The sequence below is a fragment of the Myotis daubentonii genome, chromosome 1 (assembly GCF_963259705.1).
Source record: "Myotis daubentonii chromosome 1, mMyoDau2.1, whole genome shotgun sequence".
Taxonomy (NCBI): domain Eukaryota; kingdom Metazoa; phylum Chordata; class Mammalia; order Chiroptera; family Vespertilionidae; genus Myotis; species Myotis daubentonii.
The window spans coordinates 65,084,355-65,096,771 of NC_081840.1; the positions used below are offsets into that span (position 1 = coordinate 65,084,355).

The 12,417-nt window shown below is 49.2% G+C and overlaps 1 protein-coding gene across 5 annotated transcripts in view; it reads right to left on the reverse strand.

Moving 5' to 3' along the window:
- Window positions 1-12,417, reverse strand: part of STARD9 (StAR related lipid transfer domain containing 9) — a 98,732-nt gene that overhangs the window by 37,757 nt on the left and 48,558 nt on the right. For all 5 annotated transcript variants that reach the window (XM_059704044.1, XM_059704035.1, XM_059704019.1 and 2 more), the window contains 6 exons: window positions 10,242-10,421; window positions 6,713-6,764; window positions 6,233-6,370; window positions 5,448-5,530; window positions 5,201-5,304; window positions 12-184 (listed from right to left, as the gene is read on the reverse strand). In XM_059704044.1, coding sequence (XP_059560027.1) covers window positions 12-184; window positions 5,201-5,304; window positions 5,448-5,530; window positions 6,233-6,370; window positions 6,713-6,764; window positions 10,242-10,421 — 730 coding nt within the window. The remainder of the gene's footprint in view (window positions 1-11; window positions 185-5,200; window positions 5,305-5,447; window positions 5,531-6,232; window positions 6,371-6,712; window positions 6,765-10,241; window positions 10,422-12,417) is intronic.

The following is a 12,417-nucleotide window of genomic DNA, read 5'->3' on the forward strand; positions in this document are numbered from 1 at the left end:
CGGGCACCTACCTTCTTTAATCTGCCAGCTGACGGGTGCCTGCTCCAATTCCAGGTCCTGGTTGGCTCTAATCTGCTGCGCTAGGATTTGCTGCCTCGAATCCTGCTGCTGAATCTCGGCCCTTTGAGGCGTCTCTCCAGCCCTGGGCAGCTGTTCCTCGTCACTCTGCTCCCCCAGCACTTTCCTGTCACAGAGGGGCCGGGGTTACCCAGGGAAATGCAAACCCAGTTCAGTCCCAGCAAAGCCTCTCTCAGAGAGCCCTGAATTCAACCAGGCAGAGAGGCTTTGGACTTCTGGCAACTTGGGACTCCCAGGCGTGGTGTCACAGGCAGCTCATGATGTCACAGTGCAGGATGGAGAACAGTCCTTAGACTAGTATATTCTTAGGTTGTGGGTTTAGCAGAAACACAAATATATTTTGGTTAAGGAAAATAACCAGGAACATAAAGCAGCTTTCACACAAACAAATAAACCAACAAAACCCTGGAACATTTTAGCTAAATCAAGAAATTTTGTCCTTTAAAAAAAAAAGTATTCTGCTGGAAACAAAGTGGAGCAGAAGCCCAGAGCCACTGTCGGAATGGAGGGTCTCGCACATGTGCAGACTACAGCGGCCCCTCTGTTCCCTGGAGGAGACCCTAGTCCAGGGGAGGGGATGCACACGCACCGCCTGGGAGAGCCAGCGCTGGAGGAGCTCCCGAGTGTGAGCCTGTCGTGTGCATTTCAGGGACAGATGCAGAAGCGTTTTCTGGGGAAACTGTCCGGGATTTGTTTAGGTCCAGTGAGTGGGTATGTAAATGAAACAAGATGAGCTATGAGCTGATGTTTGTAATGTATTTGGCATTTTCCAGAATACGAAGTTTAAAAAGAATTCTAGATCACAGTCATACCACCAGGTTCCTATGTGAACATGGATGAGTGAGAGCCTTCCCCTGAAAACGGACAGCTTCGGCCTGCATGCTAACTCTGCCCAGGTCATACACTGCCTTCTAGAGAGGACCTTGTGTGCTGTTTCTGCAGGGTCACTCCGTCCCTGTCATTCTGGGTAACTGCATGGCCGCTCCAGGTTGGCAGTGAGAAGGGTCAGGATCCTAGAGGCTCACAAAAGCGCCTGAATCCAGCCTCCCACAGCGCTTGTGCCAGCCCCAGAGTGCCTGGACCTGGCACTGGAACCAGCTCTCAGTTGAGCAGTGTGCTCTAAAGCAGTGGTTCTCAACCTTCCTAATGCCGCGACCCTTTAATACAGTTCCTCATGTTGTGGTGACTCCCAATTTCATTGTTACAAATTGAACATAATTAAAACATAGTGATTAATCACAAAAACAATATGTAATTATATATGTGTTTTCCGATGGTCTTTTTATTTTTTTAATATATTTTATTGATTTTTTTACAGAGAGGAAGGGAGAGGGATAGAGAGTTAGAAACATTGATGAGAGAGAAACATCGACCAGCTGCCTCCCGCACACTCCCCACTGGGGATGTGCCCGCAACCAAGGTACATGCCCTTGACTGGAATCGAACCTGGGACCCTTGAGTCCGCAGGCCGACGCTCTATCCACTGAGCCAAACCGGTTAGGGCTCCGATGGTCTTAGGCGACCTCTGTGAAAGGGTCGTTCAACCCCCAAAGGGGTCGCGACCCACGGGTTGAGAACCGCTGCTCTCAAGGCTCACTCTGCTCAGGAGATTTACATTTCATAGGCCAGAATGAAACCACGGAGGCTTTCGAAGCAGAGGGTTATAGCCTGTGAGGCAGGTTGGGTTTTTTGTGAGGTAAGTGTCACAGGATCACAGCCGGACCACTCAGATGTATGGTCCAGGCTGCTTCTGCACCGCCCTGGCAGAGTCAAGTCACTGCAGCAGAGACTGTAAGTCCTATAAAGCCCAAGATACTACCTGGCCCTTAACAGATCACTTGCTGCCTCTCGCTTAGAGGAATTAATATCTCTTAATATAGGTCTAGGAGGACAGTGAAGGATGGATGGGAGGGAGAGTGACTAGGCGGATGAGAAGTGCATAGTAGAAGCTGACACACCAGCAGTGTCTTCTCTGTGAAGGACGCTGTGAGGTCGCTCGATGTACTACAGGTCCAAGGACTAGGACAGGCCCTGACACTTGAGCAGGTGCACTATGGGGAACACTGGCACTGCTGCTGTGGGCAAAAGGCCAAATACACAAAGTGGAGTGTACATAAAAGAGAAAGAAACTCTTCGATGCATGTGAGGCAAAAGGCTAGGGATAGTAATTGGAATAAAAAAACAGTTAATGCCACATGAACAGAAAAAGCAGGAAAACATTTTATACACGTGTCATGCCTGCACTACTGCTCCAAAATCTGTCTGACCACAGAGCTGAATTCCAACATAAGCCCATCTGAGGGTCTCAGACAAACTCAGCTAAGATCCAGACCATCAGATGCCCGGGGCAGGAAGGGGATCTTTATTCTGAATTCCCTGAGAGCATTTAGCTTCCTCCTCTGCCATCTCGAACCCTGACTGCAATTTCCTTCTCCCTAGAGGTGTGCTCCCTCTAGCCCTCCTCCTGGAAAGTGGCAGCTGCTAATAACCCAGTAGTTTCCTTCACAGCAGCATCAGGCCTATGAGGCGGGCAGGCTAAGAGGATCACTGCAGACAATGCGTATTCACCCAAGATGCCACCTGCCATCAGGCTGAAAATGGCTCCCCTGCTAAGTACGTCAGCCAAAAAGCAAGTGAAAAAGAAAATACCAACCTTATGCTACATATCTGGGTTGATTACCAAGGGCAAGCTTTCAGGTACCTGCCAGCCAAGGACCTCTGTCTCTCTCAGATGACTGCCCTTCATCTTGGGTGGCTCCTGCCTCCCCCAGCTGCTGCCTGGTGCCCTTCTGGCCGCCTTGAGTCTGACAGCTTCTGCAGCAGAATGCAGCAGCGTCTGCTCACTAATGCAGCAGTAGCGGTAGCAGCAATGACAGTGTCTCCCAGGCCCTGGGCACTTAAGGTTAAGTCCCCAAAATTCCAAACGGGAAACTGCAAAGAACAGTTTCAAGGACAAACCCCTCTCTGGTCCAGATCACTGCTGCAAGAGGAAAGGAGGCAGACTGGCAATTTCCCCTGGAGTCAGAGGCTTACAGAGAAAGGCTCTGCAACTCTCTGGAGTCAGCTCCGGCTTTGCAGGCTCCCCACGGGCACTCCTCCAGAGAGAAAGGGGAGGGAAAGAAAGCCTAGGACAAGGAGAGGCTTGGGAGCCAACCCCACCCAAAAGCAGAGGAAAGACTGTCATGGAGATGCAGCCACACGCCACTGGGAACCCAGCTGACAACAGGCAGTTTCTCCACTCTCATGGGTTCTCTCCCCAGTCCCTCTGCCCAATCACGGGCCAGAGCCCCACACACCCAACCTCTACCAGGACTGGCACAGGATGCTGGCTACGGCAGCTGGGCAGGACCAGCTCAGCCCACAGGCTTCTAGAGCCGGTGCTGAAGCGTGGCGGCAGCGAGTGGGAAGCCTTGACTCTCCAACCTCTCTCTGTCCTCTCTGAATGAAAGGGTGCCTTCTCAGTGTTACTGAAAGGTCATGTCAGTGCCCGTGGAGCTAGAGAGCCCAAGAAGGCCATAAAAGGACAGGAGACCAGTGTTCTCTGGTCAGCTGGGTGAGATGGGGACAGGAAAGCAAAAGGGAAGCTGCATTCCTGGACAGCTCCCCACAAGAACCTCCCACTGGGGAGCTGTAGCTGTGGGGTGTCAGGTACTTGGCAGAGCACTCCACATGTTCTAGCTCTTCCATCCTACTTCAAGGGTCCCTGGGAGAGAGACGGCAGTACCCTTACTTAGAGGAGCAAATAGACTCAGAGACTTGCTGAAGGTCACACAGCTTTTCGGTCATTGCCAGGAAGCGAAGCAGCTTTATCCAACTCCATCATCCTCACTCTTTAAGTTGCAGAGCCATTCTCTGTAAGCCTCTGAACTCTGGGAAAAACAGATCTTAGTGCATCTTTCCAACGGAAATCTTACCTAAACAAGGTCTCCTTTCATGGACTCATTATAAAAAGGGAGGGCCACTCTGACTAAGCAAGAGCCTCAGCCTCAGTCCTGAGTCCATCTTGACCTTGATGCACTTGACCCTCTCCCACCTTACCAGTCCCCCCATTGAACCCTCAGTTCCCCCTTAGACTCTGGTGAATCCTTTGGCCCTCAGCAGCCCCGCTGTGAGGATGTGCCTGCTTCACATACCTGCACCAGTGCACTCCCACTCCTGCATCCAACATCCCTCACTACAAGGTCTGACTTAAGACTACCTTCAGCTGCCACTGCATTCACCTGGCCTGAGGAAAGAGCAGCTGGGTCCCCGTGAAGGAACCAAGGGACCAAGTGCCATCAGAACCCTTCCAGGAGCCCTGTGCTCATGGGGCTGGACAGCACCTGACACCGGCGGTCTCACAGGCACCGAATCTCCTGCTGACATTTCTAAAGGAAGTCCCTAGGGCAGCAGCCACTTTGGCTATGGGAACAGAAGGATACCACTGTTCCCAGTGCCAAATCCACAGGTATCTAGATCTCGAAGGAAATTCTATGAAGAAATGGGTGGAAAATGACTATGAAGAAGAAAAGTAGTTGCCACCAATCACACACAAAACTCTGGCTCCATGCTTCGGTGACAGTGCTGGTGAAGTGGATGGGAGAGGGCAGAACCCCAAGATATTTTCACATTGCTTCTGGAGGCCCTGCCCTGCTGTGCAGTTCTGGACTCTTGGCAAAGAGAAAAAAAGGAGTCTCAGTCCCACAATGTCTTTAACAACTCAGAGAAAGCCATAGTCCTGGAAGCTGTGTGACACACCCGCGAGCTCCCACACAGGCAGCATGGAAGATAAAGAGGTTTACAGGGAGGTAAGTTCGGAAGCTGTATCAAAGCTACCTACAAACACCTCATTTAAATCTTGTTGACAGAGGAAAGTGGGATAGGAAACAACACATGTCATACCTTTCAGTGATGAAGAAAGCTGGAATATCAAAGAGGAAATAAATGAGGACCAAGACCACTTCCTTGCCAACTATCAGCCAAGCAGCTAGCTCAGCATCTTCAGATCACATTCCAAGTTGGTGCAGACCAGGCTTCATTCAGACCTTGGCTGCTTACCCTCATCTCCTCCCAGCTCCATGTTGTAATGGACTAAGGAGAAAAACTTGTAGGTTACACAGCAGAATGAGCAGCTGTTTCTCACCTTTTCTTCCCAAGCAGAGAGCAGAGACCCAACCTGGAGGCAGTGACATCCCCATCCAAGTTCAGCCACTCCAAAGAGCCACTACCACCAACAGCCTCTCCGACCTGGGAACAGGAAGAAAGCACAGCAAGACTGCAGTCATCAACCCTCCCCACCCTCCCAAGAGAACCAAACAAAGCTCAAACTCCTTCCTCAGAAAGGAGAAAGAGGGAGGCCAGCAGCCACACCGAAAGCACAGCATGCTAACCTGCCTTCTCTGCCGAAGGACAGCGGCCTCTGCTGGGTGGTTGAATCGGAATGTCTGTGCTTTCCCCAGGGTTATGACTGCTCCTGTGGCATAGAGGCAGATGAGAATTCAATCAACAGTTCCTGTTCAGTGCATACACTACATGCATGCACTGTTCTGGGAGATGAAGGTCCTACCCTCAACAAGTGGATAATTCAGCTGAGCCAATAAATATATATATATATATTCATTGGATACTGCACAGCACATGCATCAAACTAAGGAGATGAACAGGAAGAGTGTGGTACTCAAAGGTGAAGCAAGATGTGTTCCAGGTGTAGTAGTCAGGGAATACTTCATGGAAGAGGGGGAATGTAAGCCCAGCCTCAAAGGACAGACAGAACTTAAACAGGTGAATAATAATAGTAATAGTGACAGTAAAAATGATAATGAGTGGTTACTAAATGCCAAGAACACTGTTAAGAACATTACATGAATTAGCTCATTTAATCCTCACACTTCCTGCCATTCAATCCTATTATTATCCCCATTTTACATGAGGAAATTGAAGCTCAGAGACTTTCCCAAGGACACAGAGCTAACAAACACAGGGACGAATTTCAGATTTATTCTCCATTCTGGGGCCCAAGAATTAGGGCTTCTTCATGCACGCGAAGAAGACTGTATTAGGAAACCTTCCGATCTCTGGTTGCAGGGACTGATTCAGTGAGTTCTGAGTCCAACCCATGAGAATGGAGCTGGTCCGTCACTCATTCTGGCATAAACAGGGCTGTAGACAGTCCTACCTTGGGTCAGACGGCAGGAGGCAGTGACCTCCCGGCCATTGACTAGGCAACGGGCCCCCTGGGCAGGCCGCAGAACGACGACCCCACAGGCGCTGGTGATAGTGCAGTGGTCCCTCTCGATCCATTGACCCTGCAGGACTACAGAAGAGGTGGGGGTCACCTGGATGGAGGCATGGCCCAGGGAAACACCTCCTCCATTCTTCCCATGAGATCAGAATCCACATCTGGAAGATCTCAAATCACGACAAGAGAGGAAGAGCCATCACCTGAAACCTCTTAGACCTGGATCCTCCCACATGTGGGCCCCCTCCTATCATGTCCCAGCCACAGAGCTGCAGTCCCACAGCCTAGCAGCAAAAGGAGAAGCCCCTTAGGACTTCAAAGATCCTTTTCCCTCAGAGCACCATGGGTTCCTCTGCAGAAACCTGTCAGGCATGAGTACCTGCCACAAAGTGTCAGACCATACGCTCTGTCACTTACCAATATCCTGTTCCTGCTCTGAGTCAATCCTTCCTATTTTTGTTGTCCCCTCCTAAAGGGAAAAACAAAGCCATTTAAATGAGAATAAAAAGGGACACAGCCCTGCCCCGAGAGGAGAGTCCACTTGTTTGAGTGTTATCACTGTCTTCTCACACCCATCCCAGCTTTTCCCACATCACTTCTCAACTTTGGTTCAGGCTGTTCTGACTGCTCTGCCCACTCACTCTGCAGCCAGAATGACCCTGAGAAGGTGGGGGCAAAAAATATGTAACAAAGCAGCACCATATCTTTGCAAAGTCCAACAAGTGTTGGCAAACTCCTATAGCCTGAAGTTAGGGAATAGCCATGGCCATCAGAGATCTTTAGTCTGAGGAAGTGGGCACACAGGTATAGCTTTCTCCCAGGGGCTGAGGATCATGTGGTCCAGTCAGTCTCAGACACACAGGTGAATGGAAGCACAAGATTTTTACCTTCTTGGTCCGCAGATGAAGTTTAACAGACACCAGATTGTAAGAAGGATAAAGCACGAATAGGACAAAAGCACATCTAGAATCAAAAAAAAGGACTGGAAGAGAGTATGAGAGGAGGGGAAACAGGAGTTAGTATAAATGAATCACAAGGTTAGTAGACAAGGCCTTTGGCCTTTGATTCTGACAATTCAGACCACATAGCTTTGTTGAGAAGGCAGCAAATGGCAGAGAGATGCTGAGTTTAGATACGTATTCGCCGTGCACCGAGTAAACCATTCGCTACGCCCTAGGCACTGCGCTGAGTGCTTTACAGGCATCTCTTATTCAATCCTTTACCCCAAAATGTAGGTATTATCCCCTGTTTATAGACAAGGAATCTGAAGCTGATGGGGTATAAGTTGCCCAGGGAACCCATAAACTAAATAGGAGCGCTCTGGCTGGAATTCCGTGCTTTTCCAACCTCAGCATACCACCGCTCCAGTAGCTGAGGCTTCACTGTTCTCAGTCAGAGGGGTGGTCCCTGCAGCTCCTCCAAAAGAGCTTGTGAGAAGGAAGACTCCAGAAGTGATGAATGATGCTCTGCGCCTCCCTCTACATGCACACCCACAAACAGCCAGAGCCCAGACTTTTCTGCTCAGCCACTGAGGATCACACAGGCCAATGGACACTGGCTTCCCAGCACTGCCGAACAGAATCAAGAGAAAGAGGTCAAGACCCTCTTGTGGGCTCAGGGTCACCCTGACGAGGAGGCACATTCCACCCCAACGGATGAAAGCCACAGCACATCACCACTTCTAGACCTGCAGGGCAGTAACAACCAGAAAATGTGATGGCATGTGTTTAACAGGATTGAACCGGTGCCTGTGCTTGCTGCCCCTCTGCCTCCTTACCCAGGGGCCATTAGCAGCACAAAGGCACATATGTGGGGAAGTGTAGGATATCAGAAACCTGTGCTCTATGCATACTTCCCTGGGCCCCCTTCCACCTGAGGTTCCTCCTGAGGTGGCTCAAGGGAAAACAGCTCCCAGGGCATTGCTAGTGGCTAGTCCCAGATCTGGAACCACGCCAGCAAAGCAAAAAACAAACAAGAGAGAATCCTGAGTGATTACTATTACATTCCCCAAACCAGGGTGTAAAGAAATGAAAAGGGGAAAACGGGCACATAATATGCAGAAATGCCAGGATTAGCACTCACTGGAACCCCATGCCCTGGCTCACTGGAAACGCACCCGGAGGGAGTGCCACCTGGGTGTGCACAGACTCAGCAGGAAAACCAGCACCTCTACGTTCAGATGGGCAGTTGTATCCTTTGACCCCCAGCTGTACCCCAAGCTCTACCACTTGACTTCCAACTTCATCTGCTCCTTCCACATGCAATCAATATATCAGATCAGTTCTACTCAAATATTGACCATTTTAATCCACCTGGTCTCTTCCAGACTTCCAGTCTCTCCCTGTGGCTCTGACTGAGAAGGATCCATAGCCTTTAGGATTTAGATTCTGCCTGAAGCATTTTCACTGAGATCATCTGCACTCTGTGTATCATAAAATAAGCTACTTTAACTTTGTCTGAGAGGCCCAGTCTCTGACAGCTCCCTCAGGGCTCATCCTAAGAACAGGCTTTCTGCACATGAGCTCTGCTAACATCTCACTACCACATGCACTGCAGCATTAGGAGTCTAATTTCTCCAGGGATAACAGCAGCATTACACAAGCCCCATAAACTCTGCTCCTTTTCAATGTCCGCTGGGGACGATTATGAGAATGAGTATTGGATTTTCAGTGAGCACAGGGATTTTGGCCATGTAAAGTATATTTTGTCTTCCATAGAGACTGTCCCACAGCAGGACATTTTTTATGAGGTCAGAATGTAAGACTATCTACCATGGGTCACTGACTCTCAAACTGCTTCATTTAGAAATGAGGACCTTGCCTCTAGGTGACAACGAACCAGGTGAGCAGGGTCCTTCGTCGAAAGCCTTATTCATTGTATTTTCTCTGGGCGGCTGCATGTCATGCCCTGCCACCACTCCCCTCACCTCTTTAGATTCTCCCTTATGCTTCTCTAAGGTTCAGGTATCTACTTTCTCTCTCCTCTCCTCTTTCCCAAGTAAACCTAGTAATGAAGAATTGGGAGGCACGTTTTATTGATTTGGGGGTTGAGTGACATGGGGAAGTATTGAAAGAAAACTGTTTCAAATCATCTGACTGCCCTGTTAGCCATCTGTGAGCAGCCTGCATTGGCACAGCTCAGGAGCACCAATGGTACTTTAAGGTTAGGATTTCACTTCCTTGCCTGCATTCGTGTGTTTCAGGAAGCCAGAAAAGGAATAAAGCAGCATCGTTCTTATTTTAAAACCAGAGGCCCGGTGCATGAAATTCGTGCACGGGGGGGTGGAGGGGGGAGGGAGGGCAGGGTCCCCTCAGCCCGGCCTGCACCCTCTCGCAGTCTGGGACCCCTCGGGGGAGGTCCGCCTGCCAGCTAAGGCCTGATTCCTCTCACAGCCTGGGGTTCTCACAGTCCAGGACCCGTTGCTTCTTACTGCCCACCTACAGCAGAGGCAGGAGGCTTTTGCCACCACTGCTGCACTCGCCAGCAGTGAGCCCAGCTTCTGGTTGAGCGGCGCTCCCCTGTGGGAACACACTGACCACCAGGGGGCAGCTCCAGTATTGAGCATCTGCCCCCTGGTGGTCAGTGCGCATCATAGCGACCGGTCGTTCTGCTGGTCATGATGCCATTTGGTCAATTTGCATATTAGGGTTTTATTATATAGGATGAGGAAATTAAGGTTCAGAGAACAAAAGTAAATTGTATAAAAGCAACAGTAGCAGCAACTACAAAAGAAAACTGATTGTTCTGATTTCCAGTTTTCTGCTCCATTCATACAAAAGCCAAACAGGTCCCAATTGGCTGGCTAACCGTTTCCTGAGGGCAAACCTGAAGTCGGCACTGGGACATCTGTCTCAATTCACAAATGCTTGGCTGCTTCCCCTGGCTTTTCCCTCCTTGACCTCTGGAGCCAGTAGCTCGGGAAGAGGGAATGCACCTGCCTACTCACCTTGAGGTGATAGAGAACGACACCTGTGCTGAGCACATCCTCCTCCAAGGCCATCAGGTGTGGCAGGCTGGAATCGATGACAACCCCAGCCCTCCTTCGGTTGATGTCCACTCTGTAATGCTCCATGAGGGCTTTCCACTCATTCCACTTCTGAGTCCAGTCTCTAGTCAGCTGGTCTATCTGCAGAGACAGAGGAGGTGGTCTCAGAGACTCGGCGCAGGAAGCAGGACTAAAGTTGAGGTGGCATCCTGGTCTGATCCCCCACGCCTCCCCGGGTATTACTTCCTTACTCTCCTCACTACTACTGTTCAAAGCCCCACAGAGGCCCCTGCACCTCTTCTAGGAAATCTCTGTGTTTACAAGTTTTCTTCAAAAGCAAGTGCTACTGTCATAAATAGAAACTCATTATTTTTAAAGTTTTCTGCAACAGCATGTATTATTGTTATAATTGGGGACAAACAGTATACATGTGATGTTTTAAATTGATGGAGATATTAGTCAGACATCTATATTCCCCTCTCCCCATCCCCTTCTATGTGAGCCATCCTGGGAGGCTTTTTGTGACCAACACTTCTTTCTTAAGGAGCAGCACCTCCACTTCCAATGTGAGTGTATACGTGGCTCAAAAACCACAAAGCACAAGAGAAGTCAACCCAGGGAGAATATACGAAACTGGCCTGAAACACCACATAGTAATAAAGTAACAACAATAAAATCCTGAGGGCTTATTATGTATTAGGATGAGTTTTAAAAATAAATATACCAAGACTTAGAGGCCTTAACACCATCTAGAGCAGAGGTCCTCAAACTTTTTAAACAGGGGGCCAGTTCACTGTCCCTCAGACATTCCACACATGCGCACTGCGGGCCCGGGACGAGTCCGCTGCTAAGCAGGACAGGCAGCGGCGGCAAAAACACCCGGCGGGCCGGATAAATGTTTTCGGCAGGCCGCATGTGGCCCGCGGGCCATAGTTTGAGGACCCCTGATCTAGAGAATGTAAACAAATAATATTGAATGCAGAGTCCTTTTTCCTTCTTATGGTGGAAATTCATGCCTAGGCAGGCAACTTATCCTGGAAGTGGAAGAACCGAGGAACCTGAAAAAGACACCGAATTCACCTAAATACTTCTCTCATAAGTGCAATACTTAAGAAAAAATAAACTATGCCAAGTTTGCATACAACTATTTTATGTCCCTACAAAAAATATTTTTAATCCCCGAGTTGAAGTTTGAAAATTACAGGGTAACCAAAGGCTGAGCTGGACTGGAACTTGGCAGAGGTGAACAGCAGGTCGCTCTGGCTTAGTTTGGCCAACCTGGCACCGAACCTGGAGGCACGGCTGAACACGCCCCCCTCTGGCCAGCTCCCTCACCAACTCCTCCATGCCTAACTAACATCACGGGATAGGCCAGCCCGTTGCAGATTCAAGCCCCCTTGAATTCTGCTGGCCTGCATAACACAAAACTACAAATAAGCCTGGAATGATTTTGACTCTTTATCTCTTATGTATAGAAATACAATATTTTCTGAATTAGGAAACATATGTCCCAGATTAGGACATATGTTTAAACAGAGAATTTCTGAGAAACTTCTGGATGTATGATATAGTCCTAAAGTTTAGTTTGGATAATAATATGTTGACACAGCCAGGATACTTTAATAACACATAGGATGATGTAACAGAATACTGGAAATTGAGACATTTGGTTGCAGGATCTAAATAGAACCTGTCATCAAATAATACCTGCTTTTTTTTTTTTTTTCCTTTTAAGTGTCTCTGGGAATCACCACTTAATCTAATCACCCAAAATGTTTTGTCCGCCCTCACACAGGGTCATGACAGCAATCTCTTTTCTGGTTGTCTTTCTGCTTCCAGGCTTCCCTCCCTTCAATCCATCCTACATACAACCGTCATAGTAATTTTCCTACTGTACTTCCTCATTATCACCACCCTGGCTCACACCTCCCAAACTGGCCCTCCCCTTAGCTCTGCTAACCTCTACCAGGAGCACCCCCTCCAGACAGCTTAGCTTGCTTCACACTGTGTGCTTCCCCCTGGCCTCCCACACCTGTTCATCCTCCCAGTTCTATGGCTTTGCTTATGTGATCCCTCTCTCACCCCAAATTCCTTACCCCTTCTACCTACCTAACAAACGTTATCAATTCTTCCAGGT